This window comes from Colobus angolensis, unplaced genomic scaffold (genome assembly GCF_000951035.1).
Source record: "Colobus angolensis palliatus isolate OR3802 unplaced genomic scaffold, Cang.pa_1.0 Scaffold51, whole genome shotgun sequence".
NCBI lineage: Eukaryota > Metazoa > Chordata > Mammalia > Primates > Cercopithecidae > Colobus > Colobus angolensis.
In genome coordinates, this window is record NW_012118599.1 from 4019394 (window position 1) to 4037281 (window position 17888).

The 17888-nt window shown below is 43.1% G+C and overlaps 3 protein-coding genes across 3 annotated transcripts in view; 2 read left to right on the forward strand and 1 right to left on the reverse strand.

Annotated features, from left to right (window-relative positions):
- The window catches only part of FBXO9 (F-box protein 9), a 33185-nt gene extending 31809 nt beyond the window's left edge, over positions 1–1376 (reverse strand). Inside the window, exon 1 of the mRNA XM_011960218.1 lies at positions 1014–1376. Within this exon, the coding sequence (XP_011815608.1) occupies positions 1014–1016 (3 nt within the window). The 5' untranslated portion in view covers positions 1017–1376. The remainder of the gene's footprint in view (positions 1–1013) is intronic.
- LOC105524815 lies at positions 425–2107 on the forward strand. Its single transcript, XM_011960216.1, has one exon. The coding sequence runs from the start codon at positions 1015–1017 to the stop codon at positions 1471–1473; it is 459 nt and encodes a 152-aa protein (XP_011815606.1). The 5' UTR covers positions 425–1014; the 3' UTR covers positions 1474–2107.
- A 2847-nt stretch (positions 2108–4954) lies between these two features.
- Positions 4955–17888, forward strand: part of ICK (intestinal cell (MAK-like) kinase) — a 62071-nt gene continuing 49137 nt past the window's right edge. Inside the window, exon 1 of the mRNA XM_011960219.1 lies at positions 4955–5187. The gene's annotated coding sequence lies outside the window, so the exon portion shown is untranslated. The remainder of the gene's footprint in view (positions 5188–17888) is intronic.

The window sequence follows — 17888 nt, forward strand, 5'->3', positions numbered from 1 at the left end:
TAAATATCACCTTCACTTTAGTTCATGTGTATGAGTAGCCCATGTCTTCATCATGTTACTCCCGTTTCACAGGTGGGATTAATAAACTCATAAAGGCTAAGTGCTTAATCCTGGTCAAAGAACTACTTCTGAGAGTTTAGGAGCAGGGGCAATTGACGCCGTTTCTATCCTCCAGGTTAATTTACTAAAAATAAATTCAGCCATTCATTTATGCAATAAATATGTGAGTCTACTATAAATTAATTCGTTTGGAATTATTTCATCCCTGATTCTTTAAGCCCCAGTCAGAGATTAGTTTCTCAGATGAACAATGTATTCTAAACCAAAGGAAGGTATAGGGCAGAGAAGACGTATTCCAGTAGGGAACAGTCCCATGGAATCTGCGCTGTCAAACTCTGCAACCTAGCTCAATCTCTCCATTTGGACCGCACCGACGCCGCAGAGACGAACCCTCCAATCCCACTCCGCCAGGACCACCTGCCAACATACTACCCAGGGAACTGACGCCTCGCGGGGTAAATGCGTCCTCCACCCAGGGCTCTTCAAGGAGCCGGCAGGGCCTGTCGGTGGGCCTGGCTTTTCGGCGGAAGAACAATCAACAAGTGTCTCCGCTTACCAGAGCTCCCTTCCGAATTCAGACGCTGTGACAGCTCACCTCAATCTATGCTCAATGCTTCTGATAAAATCCCTCGAGAGGACCGAGACTGGTTCAACATACTCAGCGAGCCGAGAAGGGGCATTTTCCCCGGTTGTCCTGTAAACCCTCCTCCTCACATAGAGCCCGGCGGGGGTTGGGGAGGCTCAGCAGGAAGGAACCCTGGGGAGAAGCCAGGGTTGGCAACCCCCGCCCCCCGACGCACTCCCTGTCAGGCCAGGGCCCTCTAACGGGTGGTGGCCGTGAAGCTCCCACTCCTCCCAGAGGCCCCGCCGACCCCCAGCCCTAGGCCCGGCCCCTCCTGCACACCGCGCTCCCGCCCCGCGGCTTCCACCCTCGAGCCCCCTGGCCAGGTTACCATGCTGGCGGGGCGGCCTGCTGCGCTCGAGGGGCTCTCCGTGCCCCCACTGCACCGCCCCCCGGAGGAGGGGTGCTGGGTGTCTGGGTGTCTACTCCTGCCTGTCTCTGCAGCAGAGCTTAGCAGAGTTCTCGGTCGGAGAAGCGCACCAGGCAGCGGCAATAACTGCGGGCCCGGCGTACGGCAGCCATCTTCGCGGGGCAGGGGGCCAGATCGGGGCGCGCTGGGGTGGCGGCGGCGGCCGGGGACTCGGGGAGTGGAGGGACGCCCGCTGCCAGCCGAAGCAGGGGATTATGCGAACACCGGAGCGTCAGCCCTACTGGAGACCCCGGACGCCGCTGCGGTGCTGCCCCCTCAGCTGCGCAAACCTGCGCCGACGCGCCGAGCATGCGCAGTGTCGGTGCTGCCCGTGTGCGCTGCCCGGCCACCCAGCCCCGCGGGCTGCCTCGTGGTAGGCTAGGGGTCGCGGACCTACTGTATGCACGCGCCTGACGCTGGGTGCGGCTGCCCAGGTGCCGAACGTCAAGCTCAACCCGCGTGTTGGGCTAAGTGAACACTTAAGCGAACCTGAACAAGCACTACCTCAAAAATGTTTACAACCCAAATTTAGGGGTGGGCCCCTAAGGCAAGCCGCCCTGAAAAGCATCGAACTGGACGCTTGGGACAGTCGCAACAAAGTCCTCGGAGCCTCTGGCTAGAGTCCCGCGCCAGGAATGCGGGAATACAAACTTCTCAACAGTCACAGTCGTTACAACGACTAAAGTTTTTGAGAGCACAGACAGCCTGGAGGTTGAGGAAAAGACGCGCTTTGCTGCCCAGCAGGAGGAAAGAGCCAACGCAAGGCACGTCTCACTACAGATCCCATAATGCAGTGAGAGAACGGCTTGCGACTCCATGGCCCTGAAACCCAAGTGCCGTGGAGACGGCGCCCGCGAGGCACTCTGGGATTTGTAGTCGGCCTCTCAGGTTTGAGCACCGGAACTTACACTTGGTCCTCCGCCCCACCTCTTAAAGCCCAAACTACCTTATTTCTTCTCAAGTGAATGTACTTGTTTGTCAGGTGATACTTTGTTTTTACACAATTTAAATCTTTTTTAACTACGGGTTTGCCTGTGAAAACTGACAGGCTTCTTATTACCTTCATTTAGCAAACATATACTGAGATTTTAAAGTTTTTACTGGTGCCAGGAACTTAATAGATTTCCAAACATTCAACGAGTTTACAGAGTTTAAATTTCTAATCCATTCTATTCTGGAGAGATTAAAAATGCGGTACATCGGCTGGGCGCGGCGGCTCACGCCTGTAATCCCAGTACTTTGGAAGGCCGAGGCGGGTGGATCACGAGATCAAGAGTTCGAGATCAGCCTCACCAACATGGTGAAACCCCCGTCTCTACTAAAAATAGAAAACTTAGCCGGGCGTGGTGGCACGCGCCTGTAATCCCAGTTACTCAGGAGGCTGAGGCAGGAGAATCGCTTGAACCCGGGAGGCGGAGGTGGCAGTGTTCGCGTCACTGCACTACAGCGTGGCCGTCTAAAAAAAAATTTGTAGTACATCCTTGGCACAGAAATGGAGGTGAAAGTGCTGGGGGAGAGGGGAGAGAGAGAGAGTGAAGGGGAGGGAGAACGAGCTACAATAAGGTAATCCAAATGCCATGTTTTGTTTTGTTTGGAACGGAGTGTCGCTGTCGCCCAGGCTGGATTGCAGTGGCGCCATCTTGGCTCACTGTAACCTCCGCCTCCCGGGTTCAAGGGATTCTCTTGCTTCAGCCTCCTTCGTAACTGGGATTACAGCGCACGCCACCAAGCCCAGCTAATTTTTGTATTTTTAGTAGAGACGGGGTTTCACCATGTTGGTGAGGCTGGTCTCGAACTCCTGATCCACCAGCCTCGGCCTCCCAAAGTGCTGGGATTACAGGCGTGAGCCACCGCGCCCGGCCTGCCATGTTTTAATATTGGGATCCACCCTTCGGATGCGTGTGTTTTTATTTGCACGGTAAGTCAGGTACCTATAAAAGATGCCTTAGTGTTTAAAAGAAGCCAAAAATTTAAGTTTTTAGTTTTAAAGGAGACTCCAGGGCTTAAATCTTTTTAGGGATAAATTTCGTCCCAAAGAACTCCTTAAATTTGGACTTTGAAATTTAAATTGGGGGGAAAGGTTAAATCTAAAGATTTACAATAGAATAAAATGATAAATATGATTCTTTTACAAACTGAGAATGAAGTATTGAAATAGTTTCAGAACAAATATGTTTCATTTAAAATGTTGAGTGCTAGTTTAAAATAGCCTGGTCAATTACACAGATGGTTTCTTTTATTCTAGTAAGTAGTTAAAGCTTAATAAAATAATATTTGTAAAGATAAATTGAGCATTAAAACATTATTATGCTTCATAGCTACTAATTTTCTATTTTCAGTCAATTCCACAGTATACACTAGACCTCATTACAAGGTTATATTCTCATATTATATTTACAGGATTATAATTTCCTGAGGCCAAAACTACGATCTAAGCTACTTAGTAGCCTAGCAGACTCTTGCTAAAAGGTAGACCTCTGTTTGCCAAGTAGACCTGCTTGGACAATTTGACTAAAACTGATCATTTTACTTTAGAAATTGCTTTTCATGGCAGTAGTATATGACTTGTTAGATTCCTTATCATGTCTCTCTATCTTTTCACTGATAATGATTTTCAGTTTTCATTTGCCATATGGGCTGGCTGTTAAATAGGTAAGCACAAAGGTAGATATCAATGTTATACATATGTCATGTGACCAGAAGACCTTTTTCCATTTGGGAGAGGAAATCTAAAGAAGGTTGACTATCTTATATCTTGCATGCTTCTTCCACAAGATCAAGAGGAGAGAGGGATTCAGGCCTTGGTATAGATTTTTTCAGTAAAAAACAATCTTCAATCTGTAGAATTAAAAAATAAAAATAGTGAGAAAAAAACTGATATGATGATCAGCTGGGAATTGTAAACTCAGCGAACAGTCCACGAAGTGTTAAGAGTTACTGCTTTATTGATTAAATTTGTGTTGCTTATGGCCATGTGACCCAGCAACATTAGCAGCAGAATCTGAGAGTGCAGCCCAGATATTTGTTTTAACAAGTCCTCCAGGTGGTTCTGATGCTTCCCGCTAATGTTTAACAACTGTTGGCTTAGAACAATTATGTAAATTTAAAAATCAGGGACCTGGAAGCAACTTCTTTATTCAAAGCCCTGTAGCCTCATAAAGATGATTTTAGGTAATGTCTACAATATCACTTATGACATAAATGAATTTGTTATAAAATTACATGTTAGTGTCAGATTAGTTAACTAGTTAGATTGTTAACTAGTTATAGGGAATCTAACATGTTGTGTAGAGGATATCTGACTAGAGTCAGTTTCCCATCTGGAGAAGAGTCTAGTCTTTACAACTACTTGCTAACAACATAAAAACTGTTAAGAGTTCAAAGGAATGCTAACAATCAGTTGGGTTTTCATTTTATTTTTCTATAAAGGTAACATGAAATTTGCTGTTTAACCACTTTGAATACAATTCAGTGACATTGATTACTTAATTAGGTGGCATTAATGACGTTCCACCTCAGCTACGTTTTTTCAATTAAGAAAAATGTTTTCACAACGATTACCTTTCATTAAATGTGCTCAGAACGTCCATCGACAGCCTCCATATTTCTAAGTCTTGATGGTTGATCGAGCCGATCTGCAACGAGGCGTTCGTTTGGAGTCGGAGATAGCCTTGTGGTCAGCAGGCGTTAGGGGTCCCTGGGCGCTGTGCCGCCCTTGGCCCAGAGCTGCGCCGCGCGGCTCGGCCGGGCGAGCCGAGGCGAACGGGACGCGGTGCAGGGACGCGCAGGGCCAGCGAGGGGAGCTGCAGGGTAACTTTTCCCAGGGAAAGCAGCCGGTCGTCCCCAGTAGAAGCCACCCAGCCTTTTGTTTGTTTTCCTGCCGGAGGCTGGAAAACGGCCGGGTTCCTGCTGCACTACCATGCGCCGTGCGGCCCGTGCGACTCGGCGGACCTCGCGGGCGTCCCTGCACGGAGCCCTCGATCGGTCTTAGCAGGGATTGTCCCCATTTCCAGCTCCGGAGCTGGCGGCTGTGCCCCGCTCGTCGAGGAGCTGCGCTCACCGCAGGGGCGGGCCCCCGCCTGAGTTCGCGGCGCCAGTAAGTGGGGCTCCGGGATTTGGGGGCTTATGCCGGGCGACCTGTCACTTTAGTAGCTGCTGGGCTGGGGCGGCAGGGAGACCCCTGGCCGATGGCCCCGTGATGGATCGGAGGCGCAGGAAGAGGCTAATGGGTTATAGTTTCTTTCCGCGATCATATGGTTCTCTCCTTCCTGGTATGAAAACTCGGAGCCTAGAGGATTTTGATGGGTGTTTATCTTTTAGTCTTAAAGAGAGGGAAGACCGTAGCCCATCTGAAGCCTTGTTGCGGGGCACGTTGAGGACTTGCTCTTGGAATTTCCCTGACTAGGCCCTTGGCTGTCCCACAAGGGGTCTGAGCAAAAATCCTCGCGTACTTATTTTGCAACCATTTTTTTACTGGATTTCTTTCTGCTCTGATTTCTTTCTTATTAATCTGAGTAGCTGTTATGAGAAGGATATTGAAGGATTTTTCAGAACAACTGATTTTTTTGTAATGTTAACCTTTTAAAGTTTGACTTTGACACTAACATTAAGGACTTATATGTAAGGTAGCTAATGCATCATTCTGCAGAGAAGAGTATTCCTTTCCACTTATAACTAAATAAGACCTGCTTTTGCTGGAGCTGGGCTAGGCTGAGGGATTTCCATACTGAATTTTACAAGCGGGACTGGATTTCTCTAAGTTATTGGCGCTTGTGGGTTTTTTTTTTTTTTTAACCGGGAGAACTCTTTGTAGTAACAGAGGTTTGATAGTTACAGTTTTCATTTCTCACATTTCCCAGCGAGTGGGGTTTCAGGGTGTGCTTCAATAGTGAATGGCACCATTGCTGAATATAAAGTTTAAATGAGCTTTAAATTTGTGTAGTCAACATATAAATTATTAAGAAGAATTTGTGTCTCAATCATATGCTGAACTGTGCTGGGAGTTAATATATGCATAAATATGCACATTTAAAATAGTTTCTGAACAATGCGCTACAATTTGGTAAAGACTCTTTAAGGCTTTCCTATCTACTTGAGATCAAGACTTGTAAAACACTAGGAAGTAAGCATAGAAAGGAAAGCAGTCCTGGGATCCTTTATTTAAAATGACATCCCGTACCATTTCCCATTCTCTAAATGACCCTGCCCGCTTTTTATTTCTCCGTTTCCACTTTGCCTTGTCCCCTTCTCCAAAGTCAAAACTGGCGACCAGGCAGCGGCGAGGCCGCCACATTTCCTAATGAAACCAGTCTAGGTTCAGATGGTGGAGGGGGTTGCTGGAGGGTTGGTGGAGCCTGTCTGATTAGGCAGACCCCTGCTGTCCTTGCCAAGGGAACTCAGCATTTAATCACAAAAAAAAGGTCTTTTCACTGAAGTTTCTTCTCCACAGACTAAGTGTAAATGAGCTACTAGAATGTCAAACAAGCCATTTAGGAGTTTTATTTATTGACTGTTCAATATCATCAGAGCCCTTTTTATACTTTATTGTTTGTTATTCTCATTGCTTTTTGAGGTTCCTAGTACAGTGGAAATTACGTTAATCTTGAAACGTTGGAATTATCTTTAACCATCTTTTCCTTCATTTCCTTCATCCTCTGTATCAATGAGTCATCAAGACCTTTGAAATATGTTTTATATAGATCCCTCCTTCTATATTCTAATCTAGTCCTCACTCTTCCTCTCCTGCAGTACTGCAACAGCCTCCCAAGCCTGACTCTTAGTAAGCTCTCATTAAATGTTTGCTGAATGAATGAATGAGAAGTTTCCCTCTGGTCTTTTCAGTGTTCTGTTGCCTGTCTAATCTTTAAAATGACCACTTCATCGTGTCTGTTCTGGACGTGCAACCTTCAGTTTCTCTCCATTATGTACTATCTCAAGTCTAAAATATTATGCCTGACTTCTCAAGGCCTATCAGCCTTGCCCTTCCTGTCTAAAATCCTCTTTTCATTTCAGCATGCATCTTTGCACTCTAAGCAGTCTGGTTTTCTCGCTGTCCTGCTAATGTCCCGCAGTGCCACTGCTCATAGTGCTTTCCCTAGAAACCCCCTCCCTTCCCTTCACTCTCCTGTGTGACTCCTACCTGTCCTCAGAGGAGCCTAAGTCTACTTCTCTTACAATATTTTCTCTTTCTGTTTCTCAGGATACTTGTTTGTTAGCCCTTCATTATACTGGCTGTATTGATCTTCAATTGGTTTAGGTTAATTTAAGCCTCTTTAGGGCCAGAACCATATTTTATGCATGGTAATGTGGTATCATGGGCTTTGAAGTACGGCAGAATTGGGGCAAGGGCCTGACTCCACTTATTAGTTGTGTGGCCTTCTGTAAATCTCCTAGTATTAATCTCACATGCAAAATAGGGAAAATGCTTCCCCCCAGTTTCACCCCCGAGTTGTAGTGTGAAGATGGTCTATAGTGCCTACCCATAACTAGCATATACCTGATAAAGGTCTGCTTGGCCCTTGACAGTAACTTAACAGAGTCCAATTCCTGAACACTCAGCCTGGAGGCCTAGAGAACCAGGGTAACCATGCAGTGAATCCTTAGTAAGTATTATCCTGCCCTTACTTAAAATGGCTTGAGCTTAGGTTATTCCTGGCTGCAGCTCTGCTTCTGGGATCCGTTGCTGTTTTTCCATCTGAACCTTGCCAGGAACACTACTGCTTAATTTTTATTTTTTATTTTTATTTTTATTTTGTACTGCTGCTCTTGCAGCAGTCTCCTCGGTTTCATTTTGTAGGATCTTGCAGAGCTGGAGTGGTCCCTAACCCTTCTATTGATGTTTGCCCTGATAAAACGCATTTTTCTGCTTGTGGGATCTGTGTGAGTGTGTATATTTGCCTGGCGGTTCCTTGGGAGAATTCTGGGTCTAATGACCCCTCTGTATGTTGATCTGAAAGCCTGTGAATAGTATCTCACTTAACTGTTGAGTCTTTCACTTGTGGTCTTTGATAACTGTCGCTTTCTGAGAAGGGCCTATGTTTAGAGTATTAGAAATCTCCTATCTATGGACCTCAGTGTTTATGGCTGACGTGGTTGACAGGGAGAATGTGCAAACAGAGGTATGTGCCAGATGACTTATACACGTGTTTTGGGATTATAGTATAATTGTATCTTAGTTTGTGGTTGTGCTTACCTTTGAAATATAGTTTTAACTTTCTCATAAAAACACATATGTTCTAGAAAATTACCTAGTAAAAAGAATTTAGTGAAACAGATCATTTTCTGGGGTGAATTGCATTAAAATGCTAAGGAAATGTTGTGGCAGAAAGAGAAATGTTGTGGCAGAAAGAAAATCAGAGATGCCTTTGATTGCAACCAAAGAAGTAAAAGCAGCAGCTCAGGTCTATGTCAAGATGGTAACCAAGGTTGATGTGGGCATCCTCATTCAATCTGTCTGCTCCTAGTGAACTGCTGTCCAATATTAGGAAAAACTACTACTCAACAGGTTTTAGGGAAATGCTCAACCCAAACAGTAGGCTTCTATTCCTGATTTTCTTCCAAGGAAACTGAACTATCCTTGCACATTAAGTACCTGACTCACTGTGCTTTGAAAGTCTTCCTGGGCAGGAAGAGTGTCTTGTCGTGGCACTCATCTGAGCAGGCTGAAATCAAATCCAGCATCTGTTGACATGTGAAGTCATGTTTGAGTTTGAGGATAGCACATCTTCAAAGATCTGCTCCCCTTTTTTTAAAAAACTATATGGGCTCAGGATTAGCAAAATATTCATATGCTTTTTACTAAGGGGAACGTGGGGAACATTTGATGCATCTTTAGTTGGCTAGAAAACATGTATTATATTCACACATTTAAAAAATATGCTACTCAGGGCGGGGCGAGGCAGCTCATGCCTGTAATCCCAGCACGTTGGGAGGTCGAGGCGGGCAGTTCACAAGGTCAGGAGATAAAGACCATCCTGGCTAACACGGTGAAACCCTGTCTCTACTAAAAACACAAAAAATTAGCCAGGTGTGGTGGCGGGCGCCTGTAGTCCCAGCTACTCAGGAGGCTGAGGCAGGAGAATGGCGTGAACCTGGGAGGCGGAGCTTGCAGTGAGCCGAGATCACGTCACTGCGCTCCAGTCTGGGCGACGAGAACGAGACTCCGTCTCAAAAAAAAAAAAAAAAGAAAAAAAAAAAGTTACTCAGAAGATAACAAGGATTCTGTTCTTCTTAGTTGGGTCTCTGGATCTCATCTGTAAAGTGAGGATGTTGAATAATCATTAAGGTCCTTTACAGAAAAAAAAAAATTATAACTCTATTGTCTGAAGTTTCTTCAACATTAGGCTTTGAACATAGGTCCTAAAGAATTTAGCATTCAAATCTATATTAATTAGCATTCAGTTATATTTTATCTTTAAATAAGCTAATCATGGCTGTATAAAAAATAATGCCTCAGAACCAAACAATAAAGTATTGTAGTGTAATGTCCAACTGTATTTGACAATATCATGAAAGTAACTATCTGCTTGAACTTGTAGTTCCTAGCAAATGATTGTCATCCTCACTCACTTTTTTTGAAATGAAAGGGCCAAAATGGTGCCTGACTTTTCATTTGGTGCTTTTCCCACCATGTCAAGAACCCTTAGTAGCCACTTGATAAATGTACAACGATGGCCCAGAGCTTATGAGAACCACACGTTTTTTTTAGGAGAGATCAGTGTGAGTTATTTTTTTACCTTTCTATAGGTGAAGCATGACCTGTGATAAAGTATTGATAACATGTAACTGCCCTTGTGACTACCATAAAAGATGATGCCTGAGAACCGGAAAGGTAAAGTACTATTGTGTAATGCCCAGCTACATGTTTGGCAATATCATGAAAGTTACTAGCTGCATGAACTTGTGGTTCCCCAAAGATAGTTATTAATGGTTTTGCCCTCTTGGACATTGCCTTTGCTTTAAAGGAGAATTTACTAGAGAATGATTTAACTAAGACAAAGGTGAGTGAGAAAAATGTAAGATATACATGCCTTCATGTTATCTTAGCTGTTGAAAAGCAAATTTTTTCCTAAATAAGTGTAAACGTTTTTAGAAGGAGTCATAATTTTGGTACCATAGTCCCAATACAGTTGTCCAGTTTGCAAAGAAGTGGGGTGTGACAGGATGGCAGTGAGGATGGACATGGTAGTATAGGAAAATCACCTATGGTTAGGATTGCCTTTTGAAGCTCCATAAGTTGTTCATTCATTAGTTAATTCATTCAACATGTCTTTATTGTGAGTCCGTACTTGTGCCAACTATGCCAGTTCTCTGGGAACTGAGTACTGGGAATACAGTTGTGAACACAGCAGTGTTTCTGCCCTCACAGAGCTTATATTCTAAGGTTAAACACAGCTTGTATGTAGCCCTGTAACCTATGGGTGAATGAGGATTTTATGGAGAGTACTAAAGTGCTTCTGCTTATTTGGGAGGTTTCCTCATTTTCAGGGCTTGATAAACTATGGCTTGTGTGCCAATCCTTCCTGCTGCCTGTTTTTGTAAATAAATTTGTACTGGAACACAGCCATGCCCATGTATTTACATATTGTCTTTGACTCCTTTCATGCTACAATGGCAGAGTGAAGTTGTGACGGAGATGGAGGGCCTGCAAAGCCTAACCTGTTTACTGACCCTTCACAGAAAAAGTGTGCTGATCCCTGCCCTATTTTATTTTTACATTTAGTTTACTTCCTTTACGTTAATTCATTTTGATTTTTTGTATACATGCTAGGAAAGCATCTTACCCTGAGATCAGCTCCTCTGTCAAATGTGTTGTAATATGTATATAGATACTGATAATATGTGGCTGACTTTGTAACTACCATAAAAGATAATGCTTTAGAACCAGAAAGGTAAAGTATTATTGTGTAATGTCCAGCTACTTATTTGCCAATATCATGAAAGTTATTATCTACATGAACTTGTATGTGATATGCTCTTAGTCACTCCCCTATCTTCACTATCCCTTATCTTGCCCACCCCTGAAACACAGGCAAGCAGGACTGTTGCCACCCTCGGCAGTTTTCATTAAGCTGGGGACTTTCAATCTAGCTCATCTACAGTTTCACACATGTCAGGGTAAAGGTTTGTTTTTCTGGCTGTTTTATTTTTTATTTTTTTAACATTTCACCTTTACATCAGTTCTTTATAGTCCACCAAAGCCAACTGTGTGTCCTAGTTTAAAAATCATCTGCAAGCGATTGAAGAATTTTTTTAAGGTTCAAGGCATGAGCACCTTTGATATTGTAAGAGGAGCGACAGGGAGTTGTGGAAGCTTCTCGTAGGATTAAGGACCTAGTGCAGGATGAGTTCTTTTTTCAGAAGTTGGGATTGAAAGAGAAGAGGGATGGTAAAGGTATGAAGCAGTTTCTGGGGCACAGAAGAGGGCACATCACGTAATGGATTATCTTCTCTTGTTAGCATCCAGTTGATGCAATAGCTGAATGCATCTTTAATGCACTCCTCTGTCAAGGTAAAGACAAAGCAAGATCCATGTAAAGAAGGTCCTTTTGGCTTTGTAGCTACTATTCCTTATGCAGAAAAAAAGCAGTAGTCCAAGAGGCAAAATGCTTTAAAGATTCGCTTGCTAAAATGTACAGAGGCAGAAGAATTAGGTCCAGGAGAAAAATAAAAACCCAGATGTACTATTTCTAGTACCTTTTTAAAAGAAATTAACAGTGTTCACTGACTTTTATAAAGTTAGGACACATTCAAACCTAGAATACAAAGTGTAATTATAAATCTGTAAAGGTAAAAATGGAACTCGGAAGTACCATGAGAAGGGTCATCTAATGATTTTGCATATAATCCACTTTTCCCAGGAGGATAAATGAAAGTAACAGAATCTTTTCCATGTAAGATAATTAATGCAAAGGGAGACAAGCTTCTTCTAAGGAACTGAATGGTATCAATGGTCCTGGTAAACCACAACTCCCAGAGAACGCCAAGTTTGTTGTAATTTTTTGTCTTCTGTCTTAGAAAATGTGTAATGATGGCATTAATTCATTGATTAAGGTTTCAAAATAAAGAATGAACTACAATTTTCCCTGCCCCTCGCCTCCGTTTTTTAGGCTGTGAATGAGCAAGGCACCTGATGCGAGCTGCTGGCCTTGAGCAGATGTTCTTTGCCTGCACCGGGGATTGAAGCTGAGGGGAGGGAAATGGGGCAAATCACAGGAAGGTTTTCCCCAATGTCACCTAGCCAGGAACATCCTAACATTGACTTCAGAGGTTTGCTGGAACTCTTTGAAAGAGAGATAAAGCTGTCTTTCTTTCTTAGTTGGGTACAGCCTTACCCAAAGGCCAGAGGCCTGATCTGACTGCATGGAGGGGCCTTTCTGTGACTCTCTGAGACTCAGTCGTCCTGGCATTGTTGTGGGAGGGCCCAGGCTGCCTCCCTGCCCCAGCTATTCTATAGTATTCACTGTTCTTCCACTTCAGAACTTCCAAACTTTTAGTTGGGCCCAACAGTTTATCTTTATTTTGCGTATGACAAAATAGAAGCACTGAGAATTTTGAGGTACTTAGCCAAGGTGGTACAGAAAATAAACAGCAAAGACTAAAACTCAAATTTGGGCCCTTCAAACAATCTTTGAGGACTTGCTACTGCAAGTGGTGTGAGAACACGAAGATAAAGGAATCTTGGAGAGTGTTGAGGATGAAGCAGAGGGTGCACCTGCAGGTCACTGCCACGGGGAAGGGGCCGGCAGTGAGGTGAGGACAAGGCACTATGGCATCAAGGGAGAGGGGCCATTCTCTGGATCTATATGTGTGGGTTGGGGCAGGAGGCTTGGAAGATGTGATATGTGAGCTCGGAAGAGAAGGAATTGCTGTTTAATGTTCACTGGGGCCTGGGTGAGGCACTGGGGCCTGACTGAGGCACTGGGGCGCTTGTGCGTCTCTTGAAAGAAAGGTGTGTAGCATACGGGGTCCTTCGGTGGCACTGTCTTCTCCGCTAACCTTTGTTCATGTGATGCAAAAAGCAGAAACATTTATCCGTTTTTTTCTTAGACAAATGCTAGCTCGATTCCTGATACAGAGTCACAGAATCACGCAGCTTTAGAGGAAGAAACCACCTTAGAGCAAGTCCAATGCCCTGATTCCACCGAAAGTAAACCCAAGGACCAAGAGATGCCCCGAGGCACAGCAGGTCAGTGCTGAGTGGAACCTGGGACCAGTCCCTCACATTGCCTCCACCGTGGGCATGTTGGTGCTGCTGATGGCTCCAGTGGATTCGCTGATGTTTAATTGTAGAATGAAGCCAACAAGAGCATAGCCATATCACTGGTTTCCATATTTGGGCTTTGAGATACAAAGTACTACTTCTGTTCCTCTCATTTTCAGATCCTCCAAAGATTTCATGATCTTTTGAAACCTTTTCCTTAAGTTTGGTACAGTCAGCCTGGGCTCCTATCTCATTTCTGCCGTATTAGTCGTATAACCTAGACATGTAACTTGTGTCTCAGTTTCCTTCTCTGTAAAATAGGGATAATAGTAATAGTACCTACCTGGTAGAGTTATGAGGGTTAAATATACTAATAATATATGCATAAGCACTTATAATAGTACTATGTACATACTACTAAAATTACTATGTTTTGGGCATATTTGATATATTAGGGTGCTAAGTGTAGATTCGTTATAGTGAATGATTTATCCAAGTGAATTCTTAGAGTCAAAGTAGAATTTAGAAATACTGCGAGTTAGAAATACATGCTAATTCTCAAGGTAATGGACAGGCTGCTACATTCCATGCATTTCTCAAGCAGTGTTAACTGTCTGTACCAGAAGCTGAATTTAAATGCTGTCGGGGCAGAGGAGGAAAATAAAAGACTCAAGGAAGCTAGGTGTGTGCTTGTCAAACAGTAAGAAATTGCTCTTCTCTTCTAAAAAAGAACAATTTTTATTCCCTTCCAATTTTTCTTTAAGCATAAGGTGTTTTTTTTTTCAGGCTTTTACTTTGTCACTTTTGATATAGGCATAGGAACAGGGAAATATTTTTCATCCAGTAAAACAAGTGGCTATGAAGGCACACACAGAAAAGGACAGCTTTAAAAAAAAAAAAATGGCAAGTGACAACAAGGAAAAAATGGGGACTGTGGTGAGCTGCAGAGCACACACCCAGCCTGAAGAGGTGGGGACATTTCTTCCATTTCTTATTACCATGAAGAGCTAAGGACCCCAGGTGGCTCCAAATCGGGATTTATATAGGACATTCCGTTTTTTCTTTTGAGACGGAGTCTCACTCTGTCCCAGGCTGGAGCGTAATGGCGTGATCTTGGCTCACTGCAACCTCTGCCTCCCTGGTTCAAGCAATTCTCCTGCCTCAGCCTTGCGAGTAGCTGGGATTACAGGTGCACACCACCATGCCCGGCTAATTTTTGTGTTTTTAGTAGAGACAGGGTTTCACCATTTTGGCCGGGCTGGTCTCGAACTCCTGACCTAGTGATCTGCTACCCTTGGCCTCCCAGAGTGTTGGGATTACAGGTGTGAGCCACTGCACCAGGCTGAAATTCCTTATTTTTAAATCTGGGATTCAGCCCCCAGAGTGCCAGTGTGCCATCTCTGGTCCACACAGCATGGAATCTCCATATGCTAATGTCGTATACTCAGAGATTTTAGGCTAGAATTGTCAAGTCTTGTTCACTGTGCAAAGTTAAAGAGAAGTACGCTTCAATAAAGAAAATGTGGTACATACACACCATGGAATACTTCACCGCCATAAAAAGATATGAGATCATGTCCTCTGCAGGGACATGGATGAAGCTGTAAGCCATCATCCTCAGCAAACTAACACAGGAACAGAAAACCAAACACCACATGTTCTCACTCGTAAGCAGGAGTTGAACAATGAGAATACATGGACACAGGTAGGGGAACAGCACACATTAGGGCCTGTTGTGGGGTAGGGGGGCAAGGGGAGGGAACTTAGAGGACGGGTCAATAGGTGCAGCAGACCTCCATGGCACACGTATAGCTATGTAACAAACCTGCACATTCTGCACATGAATTCTGGAACTTAAAGTAAAATCAAAAAGATGAGTACATTCTGTATTTTAAAATGGAATGTCCTTGTTCACTGGGTAAGTAAGCACAGATTTCTGATTTCATTTCTAAAGCACCCAACTTTGAATGAATGAAAATCTCTGCTGTGCAATTTAGATGACTATGTAAAAGTCTTTGGGATGTTTTGCTGGGGAGCGATAGGCTAAATAATAACCTGCAAAGATACTAAGTTCTAATCCTTGGAACCTGTGAGTGTTACTTTATATGACACAATGGACTTTGCAGATGTGATTGAATCAAAGAATCGGAAATGGAGAGATTATCCTCCAGTATCTTGGTGGCCTTAAATGAAAACACAAGTCCTTATAAGCGAGAGACAGAGGAAGATTTAAAAACAGAAGACAAGAAAATGTGATCATAGGGCAGAGATTGGAGTGATGTGGTCATAAGCCAAGGAGTGCTTGCAACCACCAGAAGCTGGAACAGACAAAGAATGGCTTCCCTCTAGAGCCTCTGAAGGAAGTGCCAGCACCTTTACTTCAATGCAGGAATGTTAGTTTCGGACTTCGGACCTCCAGAAACCTGAAAGAATAAATTTCTGCTCTTTTCAGCCACCAACTCTGTGAACATTTGTTGGAGCAGCTGTGGGAAATTAATATAACTGATAAGGAAAACTGTATAGTTTAAAAAAATTAATTTTTGTTATCTATACCTGGATCGGAATATGGATAAGTGACATGTCCTTAACAAGAAAAATTACCTGTAGTTTAGAAATTGGTGGCCCAGAGCCTTCCTTGAGATTCCTAGCCAGTAATCCACAAAGTGACTCCTTCCTTGTGCACCAGTAGCACTCTCATCTCCACTCCTCGTAGGAACTTAACCCAGCGTCCATGTCTCCTGGTCATTTGTGTATTTCCCACCTCTCCAACTGCATGAGAAGTCCCCAGAGGCCAGATCTGCCATTCACAGATCTGTGGATCTTCTATCTCAATACTGAACACAGGGCCTTATACTTAATTTTTCACTTGAGTGATGCGTTGTTGATACTTTAGTGTCTTGAGCATATTTCACATATTGCTATATATCAAAAATGTATATTTACATGCTTTTTTAAATTAAAAAAAAATTTTTTTTGGGGGACGGTCTTGCTCTGTTGCCCAGGCTGGAGTGTGGTGGTGTGACCTAGGCCCACCGCAACCTCCACCTCCCAGGCTCCAGCAATCCTCCCACCTTAGCCCCATAAGTAGCTAGGACTACAGGAATGCACCATCACGCCCAACTAATTTTTGTATTTTGTAGAGATGGGGTTTTGTCATGTTGCCCAGGCTGATCTTGAACTCCTGGATAAGCAGTATGCTCACCTGGGCCTCCCAAAGTGCTAGGATTACAGATGTGAGCTACCACACCCAGCCTATATAATTTTATAAAATAAATATCACATATTTACATATATATTTATATATAGAGAGAGAGAGATGGAGAGGGAAGTCATTTATCTCCAGTACGACAGAATTTGCATGTCTATCGATTAGATTTTTTTTTTTTTTTGCTGTAGGTTTCTTACAATTTATAGAGTTGCAAAATCATGTCCATGGAATCTCGATCAGATAGCCCTATGGCGTATCCTTTAGGGTCTAGACAATGTAGTTTTTCACTGAATCACAAATTCCTTTCTACAATTCTAAAGATGGAAGCAGAACATTATTTTTTTCTTTACCACATTTAAGGATCATTAAAAACAAAGTGAATGGTTCATTCATGTAGTGAAAAAATATTACAGAGATTTAAGATAATATTGTGTACTAGATATTTAGAGTGAATGAGTAATATCCATTTAAAATATGTAGTACAGAATGAGGAATATAATAGGTACCTAAAAAATGTTTGTTGAATATGTATTTCCATAGAAATACTGTCATTAGGTAAACCATCAGTTAAAAATAGTAGGTACAACAATGGAATTCTATACCATAATAGAAAGAAATCAACTGCAACCTCACACAGCAACTAGATAAACTCACAAGCAAAATATCGAGCAAAAAAAAAAAAAGTGAGGTATGTAAGAATACACAGTGCATGATTCCAAGTGCACAAAAGTCTGAAACACACAAAGGAAATTTATGATGTTACATATCTGGTTGAGGACTACTCTTGGGGGAGGGTAGTAATGGAGAGTAGGCCTGCCAGGGCTTCATGGATACTGGCAGTGTTCTGTTTCTTGAAATATACGTGAGTATGTTTACTTTGAAAATTGTACACTTTTTTGTATGTATGTCAATATTCAATAAAAAGTTCACCAAAAAAACCCTCTAAAACCAGCATCTATGTAAGATTCTGTTTCCATTAAAGATGTATATGTATCGGTGTTAATATAAAAACAACATGTTAATAAATGTCACCTCCAGACACTGGGATTATGAGTTATTATTTTCTACTTTTTGTATTAAGAAAAAAAAGTACTTTTTTTGTATTAGGAAAAACGAATGCATTAATTAAAATGAAAATGAACTACTTATTAGTTAACTATGAAGTTAAAAGTTAGAACAGTAAGACATAGTAAGTAGCCCTTATTATAATAAACTGGCTCACACAAGTATGGAGACTGAAAAGTCCCAAAATCTGCTGTCTGCAAGATGTGGACCCAGGAAAACCTGGGAACCAGGAGTGCTGATGGTGTAAACCCTTTGCAAATCCGAAGGCCTGAGAACCAGGAGTGCTGAGGGTGTAAACCGTGTCCAAATCCGAAGGCCTGGG